The following is an 8,991-nucleotide window of genomic DNA, read 5'->3' as shown; positions in this document are numbered from 1 at the left end:
TCCCACTAACAGTGTAAAAGTTTTCCTATTTCTCCACATCCTTTCCAGCATCAGTTGTTTCCTGACTTTTTAATGATTGCCATTCTAACTGGTATGAGATGGTATTTCACTGTGGTTTTGATTTGCATTTCTCTGATGACCAGTGATGATGAGCATTTTTTCACATGTCTGTTGGTTGCATAAATGTCTTCTTTTGAGAAGTGTCTGTTCATATCCTTCGCCCACTTTTTGATGGGGTTTGATTTTTTTCTTGTAAATTTGTTTAAGTTCTTTGTATTCTGGATATTAGCCCTTTGTCAGATGGGTAGATTACAAAAATTTTTTCTCATTCTGTAGGTTGCCTGTTCACTCTGTTGGTAGTTTCTTTCACTGTGCAGAAGCGCTTTCGTTTAACTAGATCCCACTTGTCAATTTTGGCTTTTGTTGCCATTGCTTTTAGTGTTTTAGTCATGAAGTTCTTGCCCATGCCTATGTCCTGAATGGTATTGTCTAGGTTTTCTTCTAGGGTTTTTATGGTTTTAGGTCTAACATTGGAGTCTGTAATCCATCTTGAATTATTTTTTCTATAAAGTGTAAGAAAGGAATCCAATTTCAGCTTTCTACATATGGCTAGCCAGTTTTTCCAGAACCATTTATTAAATAGGGAATCTTTTCCTCATTTCTTGTTTTTGTCAGGTTGGTCAAAGATCAGATGGTTGTAGATGTAGCACAGGAATTTTTATGGGATGGGATTCCATGAACTGGGGACTATCCTGAAGCCTTTTAGGAAACGAAAGTTTCCCTGACTTCAGGCATATTTGCTGCAACCCATCTTGATTCATTATTATAGATTGTGACGGTGACTAACTCCTGTAGTAAAAACAAATAGAAGTAGGGGCTGAATAACCTCTGAAGATATTTCTGTTTGTCCTATAACTTTTCTTTGAGTATAAACTGTCAAAGCAATTATTGAGATGTGATCCTTTAGTAATTCCAGAGGATGAACTTGAGTTATTGAACAGCATGTGAGTCATAAGGACCTTATAAATATTTTTGGGCAATCTCCTTCAACAATCAGAATCTTGTAACACTTTTTTAAAAAATTGAGACAGAGTATTTCTGTCACCCAGTCTGCAGTACAGTGGCATGAACTGTGCTCACTGTAGCCTCAAAATCCCAGGCTCAAGCGATTCTCCCACTTCAGCCACCTGAGTAGCTGGAACTACAGGCGTGCACCACAATGCCCAGCTAATTTCTCTATTTTTTGTAGAGATGGGGTTTCACCATGTTGCTCAGGCTAGTCTTGAACTCCTGGGCTCAAGCAGTCTACCCACCTCGGCCTCCCAAAGTGCTGAGATTAAAGGTGTGAACCACCACATCTAGCATAACTTTTAAAACCAGATTCTTTTTTTGAGGACTGAACAGGGCGATGACAGCCAGGATAAGTTTTCTTTTCACAAATTCTTAAATTTTTTTTTTTTTTTGTTTCTTTTTTCTTTCTTTTTTTTTTGTGTCTTTTCACAAATCCTTTAACTGGTGTTATGGTCAATTTATTGTTGGAAACAATGTTGGCATCCTTGTATTTTAGAGCTATGATTTTTGCACCAAAGTATTTTTTTTTCCTTTAAAAAACAGGTTTATTAAGGTGTAATTGATCCACAAAACTGCACATATATAATGTACCCAATTTGTTGAGTTTGGACATATGCATACCCCTGGGAAACTTTCACCACAATCAAGGAAATGACTTTTTTTTTCTTTTTTTTTTTTGTAATAGAAAAGAAAAACTGTGTTACTCCTTGAAACTGCTTTTTTTGATGTGTCAAACACAGTGGCCTAATAGCCAGGATATTTTCAGCTCCATGCCACTGAATTTATTTTACTTTGAGAAAGTTGACCTACCCCTGAGCTTACCTATGCCATGCTGCCCAGGTTATTATCTTTGGTTCAACACTGTCATTATGAAATCTAAGGATTTTAGATTAGCCAGAACCCTTGAACAACATTTAATTAATTAATTAATTTATCTATTTATTTTTGAGATGGTGTCTCGCTCTGTCGCCAGGCTGGAGTGCAGTGGCACAATCTGGGCTCACTGCAACCTCTGCCTCCTGGGTTCAAGTGATTCTCCTGCCTCAGCCTCCCGAGTAGCTGGGACTACAGGCGTGCACCACCATGCCCAGCTCATTTTTTGTATTTTTAGTACAGACGGGGTTTCCCCATGTTGGCCAGGATGGTCTCGAACTCCAGACCTTGTGAGCCGCCTGCCTTGGCCTCCCAAAGTGCTGGGATTACAGGCGTGAGCCACCGCGCCCGGCCTGAAAAACATTTAATGTTGCTTCTTCTGTTTTATTTTTCTCCTTAAAAAATAATCATTTCAATTTTATTTTAGATTCAGGGTACGTGTACAGGTTTGTTACATGGGTATATTATGTGGTGCTGATTTAGGGCACAATTAATCCTGTCACCCAAGTAGTCAGCATGGTACCTAACAGTTTTTCACCCCTTGCCTCCCTTCCCTCCCTTCCTCGTCTAGTAGTCCCTAGTGTTTATTGTTGCCATCTTTATGTACATCAGTACTCAATGTTTATCTCCCACTTGTAAGAGAACATGCGGTACTTGGTTTTCTTTTCTTTTTTTTCCCCCCCAAAACAGAGTCAACCAGGTTGGAGTGCAGTGGTTCCATCTTGACCCACTGCAACCTCTGCCTCCTGGGTTCAAGCGATTCTCCTGCCTCAGCTTCCCAAGTAGCTGGGATTACAGGCATGTACCACCATGCCCAGCTAATTTTTGTATTTTTAGTAGAGATGGGGTTTCACTATGTTGGCAAGGCTGGTCTCAAACTCCTGATCTGAAGTGATCTACCCATCTTGGCCTCCCAAAGTGCTGGGATTACAAGCATGAGCCACCGTGCCTGGCTGGTATTTGGTTTTCTGTTCCTGTAATAATTTGCTTTGGATAATGGCCTCCAGCTGCATCCATGTTGCTGCAAAGGACATGATTTATTTTATTTTAATTTTAATTTTATTTTATGGCTTAAGGTGCCAAAGTTTGAAATGAAAACAGGGAGTACTTTGTTCCCCCTCAAGTTGCAGTGAATAAGAAGTTCCTCTGCCATAATAGTCCTCCAGAATTCGTATTAATATTAATATTCTACAAAATCAGAATAGACTGATAGAACAGTAAGCTAGAATGAGCATACTCTCGTTTTCTTTCTCAGAATCTCTGTTGCCCAGGTTGTTGTGCAGTGGCCCTATCTCAGTTCACTGCAACCTCCATCTCCTGGGTTAAAGTGATTCTTTTGCCTCAGTCTCCTGACTAGGTGGGATTACAGGTGCGTGTCACCACACCTGACTAATTTTTGTACTTTTAGTAGAGACAGGGTTGCACCGTGTTGGCCAGGTGGTCTCAAACTCCTGACCTCAGGTGATCCACCCTCTTTGGCCTCCCAAAGTGCTGGGATTATAGGTGTGAGCCACCATGCCTATCTCATACTCTTACTTTCTATGGGGTCCTTGTTATGTTGGTTACCTGAATTGTGATATTTTACAGTTTTTAATATCAGGTTCAATTCAAGATACTCCAAATGTATCTCTGGTCCCCACTTGGATTTAAACGATTCCTAGGTATGCTTGTGGGTGGTCTGCATAATATGACAAAATATATGACAGCCATCTTCTTTTTTTTTAATTATTATACTTTAAGTTCTGGGGTACATGTGCACAATATGCAGGTTTGTTACATAGGTATACATGTGCCATGTTGGTTTGCTGCACCCATCAACTCGTCATTCACATTAAGTATTTCTCCTAATGCTATCCCTCCCCCAGTCCCCAACTCCCTGACAGGCCCCAGTGTGTGATGTTCCCCTCCCTGTGTCCATGTGTTCTCATTGTTCAACTCCCACTTATGAGTGAGAACATGCGGTGTTTGGTTTTTTCTTCTTGTGTTATTTTGCTGAGGATGATGGTTTCCAGTTTCATCCATGTCCCTGCAAAGGACATGAACTCATGCTTTTTTATGGCTGCATAATATTCCATGGTGTATATGTGCCACATTTTCTTTATCCAGTCTATCGTTGGTGAGCATTTGGATTGGTTCCAAGACTTTGCTATTGTGAACAGTACTGCAGTAAACATACATGTGCATGTGTCTTTATAGTAGAATGATTTATAATCTTTTGGGTATATTCCCAGTAATAGGATTGCTGGGTCAAATGGTATTTCTAGTTCTAGATTCTTGAGGAATCACTACACTGTCTTCCACAACAGTTGAACTAATTTACACTCCCACCAACAGTGTAAAAGCGTTCCTATTTCTCCACATCCTCTCCAGCGTCAGCTGTTTCCTGACTTTTTAATGATCGCCATTCTGACTGGACAGCCATCTTCTTAATCTTTCCATGAAAGCAATTCTTTATGGACTGCTAACTTATACTGACAGCTTATGCATGTATTGAATTCTTTAAACAGACCACTTCATTCTGGAATTTAGTAATTTGATTCTTCTCTCTGTTTTTCATGGTCAATCTATGTAAAAGTTTGTCAGTTTTTTTTTTTTCCAAGGAAGTAAATTTGGTTTTATTTCCTGTATTGTTTCTCTAGTCTCTATTTTTGTCTGTTCTAATCTTTATTACTTCCTCTATTTTGCTTTTCTATACCTCATTTATTAAGTTTTCTAAAATTAGGTAATAGTGTTGATTTTTATTAAATCCTATTTGGGGCATCTATATAGGTCATATGATTTATCTTACTGGTCTATTAGTATAAATTTATTAATATATTTCCTAATATTAATTTATTCCTGAATTTCTACTAGATTACTGTGACATAAAAGGGAAGAGGATATTGGTTCTCTTAAATACCTTTTGTATTTATCAAATATCTGAAGTTAGTATATATGATTTTAATGATTAGAAACATATGATTTTTATTTTATGTTTAAAAATGATAAAGCTATAGAAAAATAATATTAAGTATCTGAGTGTGGCAAAATTTGATAAAATTGAAGAACATGGAGAAAATCTCAAAGTATTTTATTACATATAAGAACTCTGTGTCAAGATATATAATAAGAAAAACTGTGAAAATATGCATGTAACAAACAAAAATAGCAAAAAAAAAAAAAAAAAAACAAATTCTTACTCAGTAGGAGCTCCTTAAATGGGAAAGGTCCAAAACCATCTTAGTATATAAATAAGCTAATTAGCAGAAAAGACAATCTAAAGCAAAGGAAATGGAAAGCATTAATACATATTTGGAAAGTTGTTACCAGCATTATAGACATTTAAATTAAGTTGAGTTGTTACGTTCATCTAAGAAATCAGCCCAAGATTTTAAAAATGGATATTACTCAAATGTTGGTGAGAGTGTCGTTTGAGAGGAGAAACTCACATATTCTTGCTTTAAGTGTAGTTGGTGTAAGCTTTTTGGAAAGCAATATGACACTCTTTCAAGGGTCTTAAAAATGTTCATACATTGTGACTAAATAAGGGAAAAAAAAGCTGAAAAAATATAAAATGATTTAGGGACAAAGAAGTTCAACTGAGTAGTGATTTTAATAGCAAAAAAGTGCTAAACATATATATGTTCATAATTAGCACATTAATAATAAGATTCAATGTTTTCCAGCTATTAATATTATAAAGGATTTTTAATACCATAGAAAACACTGCTAATATAATACTATATCAAAAAAGGATATAAATTTTGTTCAGTTAAATTAAAATTTGTCAAAAATGCAAAGAAAAATATATATAAAATAAGGAAGGAAACATGAAGTCTAAAAAATCTTCACTGGAAAATAGAATAGGTCCAAAGACTTATTTTTTGTAAGAGGCATCTGTCATAATTTATTTAACTTATTCTATTTATTTGGTTTATTCAGTTTTTCTCCTTTTCGAGTCCACTACATATACTTCTGGAAAATTATGTGTTTTCTTAAGCTTTTCAATTGTATTAGCTTTGGTTTGGATAAAATTTGCTTAGAATTAAACAAAACCTATACAGTTTTTATATTCCCTATATTATTTGTAAATGGTATGTCTCATTTTGTCTTCTTTTGTGTTGGTTTGCTTAATTATCTTGTCAGAGTTTGGACTATCTTATCGATTTTTATATTTAAAATGAAAGCTCTTAGATTTATTTATAAGTTCTATTATCTTTCTGTTTCCATATTTTATATGTATTTTTATGTTCAATATTATCTTCCTCTTGCCTTCCTTAGGAATTCTTTTTCCTGCAGGTTTTTTTTCCCTTACTTTCTTGATTTTGAATGCCTTTTCTTTTTTTAAATAAACTATTTAAAGAGCAATGGCTTTAATTCTTACCACAACCATGATTAAATCCCATAAGTTTTTATATATTCAGTTCTCGTCTCCATTGTTGGTTCCATAAACTACGGATATTTTAGAATTGTCTGTTTAGAATTCTAGAAATATCTAGAATTTGGTAGCTCTCTTCCCTTGACTTCTGGTTACTGGTAATTGTTTTCTTCATCTCTTTTGTCTTCCTTCCTCCTTTTCCTCCTTGTTGTCATCAGAAAATGGGGTATAACACAGGCAGTTTCAGGAAATAGTTTTGCTAGGTGGTGGTAGTGATGGGTGTTAGGGGTGTGGCTGGGTAATTCTTAGGTCTATGGTGCCCCTGACTGAGCTAATGGGGAATGGTGAAGATGAGTCAGAATTTTTCTCTTCTTCTTCGGAGCTAGCATGTTCTTCTGGATTAGCTGATGAATGAGCTATGGCTGCATTTTGCACTCCAGCCTACTACTGTAGAGGACTACCTGCTCGCAAACGAGGCATTAAACGAAGCAGGGCGTTGGGGGCTTGTTTATGTGTAAACATCTTGAAAATCTAGAAAGTCAGGGAAAGGTCAGAAAAACAACAATGTGTCTTGTGACTTGGCAACATTCCACAAACGACTGTATAAAATAGAGCGCACCATTCGAGGCGGCCGCCATGTTTGTCTTGTCTTGTGTTATCTTGTGTGTTCATTCCTTTGTTTAGGAAACACACGGACCCCAACATACTACTGCTTAATTTAATGGAAGTATCTCTATATTATGATACCTAATATTTTAAGCTAGAGCGGTTGTGTGTGTGTGTGGACGGAGGAGTTTGTTGGTAGGGGGTGGGTGTATTTCCACAGGTACTTGGAAGAAGACATTCCAGGTATTGTAGGTGCTATGGTTTGAATGCGTGCCCTCAAATTCAAGTGTTGCCAATGTGGTATATTAAGAAGCAGGGCCTCTAAGAGGTTATTAGGTCATAAGGACTCTTCCCCTCATGAATAGGACCAAAGCCCCTTTAAAAGAGGCTCATGCAGGCGAGGCACGGTGGCTCACACCTGTAATCCCAGCGCTTTGGAAGGCTGAGGGGGGCGGATTATGAGGTCAAGAGATCGAGACCATCTTGGCTAACATGGTGAAACCCCGTCTCTACTAAAAATACAAAAATTAGCTGGGTGAGGTCGCGCGTGCCTGTAGTCCCAGCTACTCAGGAGCCTAAGGCAGGAGAATTGCTTGAACCCCGGAGGCGGAGGTTGCAGTAATCTGAGATTGTGCTGGTGAACCTCCAGCCAGGCGACAGAATGAGACTCCATCTCAGGGGAAAAAAAAAAAAAAAAAAGGCTCATTCAGCTCCCTTGATCTTCCATTTTTCTGACCTATGAGGATTCAGTGTTTCTTCCCTCTAGAGGATGCAGCAATAAGGTGCCATCTTGGAAACAGACAGTAGTAGTCACCAGACATTCACACCTGTCAGTGCCTTGATCTTGGACTTCCTGGCATCTTGAACTGTGAGAAATAAATTTCTGTTCTTTATAAATTACGCAGGTGGTGGTGTCTGTTATGGCAGCACAAATGGACTAAGACAGATAACAACTTTTTATTCTTAGCCTCCTTTTAAAAGTCAGGTATCCTCAGAAAATGTTACTTTGGTAGTGGAGAAATAGGCAAAAAGCCCTAAGAACTGGTCCTTTATCACAGCCCAAATCACCTACCTGCAGATGACATTAGAGTTAGTATCTCCTATTCAGATTCCATTGCTAAGCTCTAGAGGCCTCCCCTTGAATTTTCTACATATCCTTCAAACTCAACGTAGTTAACCCAGAACCCATCATCTTTCTTCCTGAGCTCCCTTCTTTGTCTCTATTTTTTATTTTGTTAACTTGCACCACCATTTAACCAGTTCCCAACTTAGAATCATCCCACACCCTTCACTTATAGGTTATGAAGAATCTTAATATATTTGGACATTGTCCCCTTGTCTCCATCCTCACAGCCATTGCCTTGGTGAGGCTTTCACTTGTCTGAATTATTATTATTATTTTTAGAGTTATAGTCCAATCTGTATTTAAAAATCTGGTGTACCAGCTTAGTGTTTTCCACCAACTCAGGGAGCTGAAATTGTCACAGGCTTCACAATCTTTTGTTCAGGTGCTGCCTTTGTAGGTGCTTTAGCAGCAGCCATTGCAGTCTCTTTAGATGCTTGCTTAGCCTTTTGTGCTTCCTTAGCAGCCCTGGTAGCTTGTTCTCGTTGAGCCATTCTAACTTCAGGTTTCTGATTCTTCTTGGCCATGATGTCAGCAAGAGATGCACCAGTAATGGCTATCTGGAATTTGACTGCTTGGCGGGTTCTTTTCTTTTGAATTTCTTCCCACTGTCCCTTTTTGTGCTTCTTTCTGTAGAGGATAGTCCAGTTTATTTGCTGAGGATTCCTCTTGGAAATAAATGCATTAAGAAACTGGAAAACCTTCTCGTCCATCCTGGTGTAGTCCCTCCCGTGTCCGGGGTGGATCTTGCACCCACTGAAACTGCACGACCTGACCTTCAACTGCTTTATCTTTTTTTTTTTTTTTTTAATTAACTTATTTTTTTATTATTATTATACTTTAAGTTCTAGGGTACATATGCATAACGTGCAGGTTTGTTACATATGTCTACTTGTGCCGCGTGGGTGTGCTGCACCCATCAACTCGTCCTTTACATCAGGTATAACTCCCAATGCAATCC

The 8,991-nt window shown here is 37.9% G+C and overlaps 1 protein-coding gene across 1 annotated transcript; it reads right to left on the bottom strand.

Annotated features, from left to right (window-relative positions):
• Window positions 1-8,371: 8,371 nt before the first annotated feature.
• Window positions 8,372-8,787, bottom strand: LOC103242056 (large ribosomal subunit protein eL24-like). Its single transcript, XM_038002587.2, has one exon. The coding sequence runs from the start codon at window positions 8,741-8,743 to the stop codon at window positions 8,372-8,374; it is 372 nt and encodes a 123-aa protein (XP_037858515.1). The 5' UTR covers window positions 8,744-8,787.
• Window positions 8,788-8,991: the final 204 nt, after the last annotated feature.

This window comes from Chlorocebus sabaeus, chromosome 15, assembly GCF_047675955.1.
Source record: "Chlorocebus sabaeus isolate Y175 chromosome 15, mChlSab1.0.hap1, whole genome shotgun sequence".
Taxonomy (NCBI): Eukaryota; Metazoa; Chordata; class Mammalia; order Primates; family Cercopithecidae; genus Chlorocebus; species Chlorocebus sabaeus.
The sequence above is the reverse complement of the archived record's forward strand: the minus strand, read 5'-3'. Positions and strand labels throughout refer to the sequence as shown.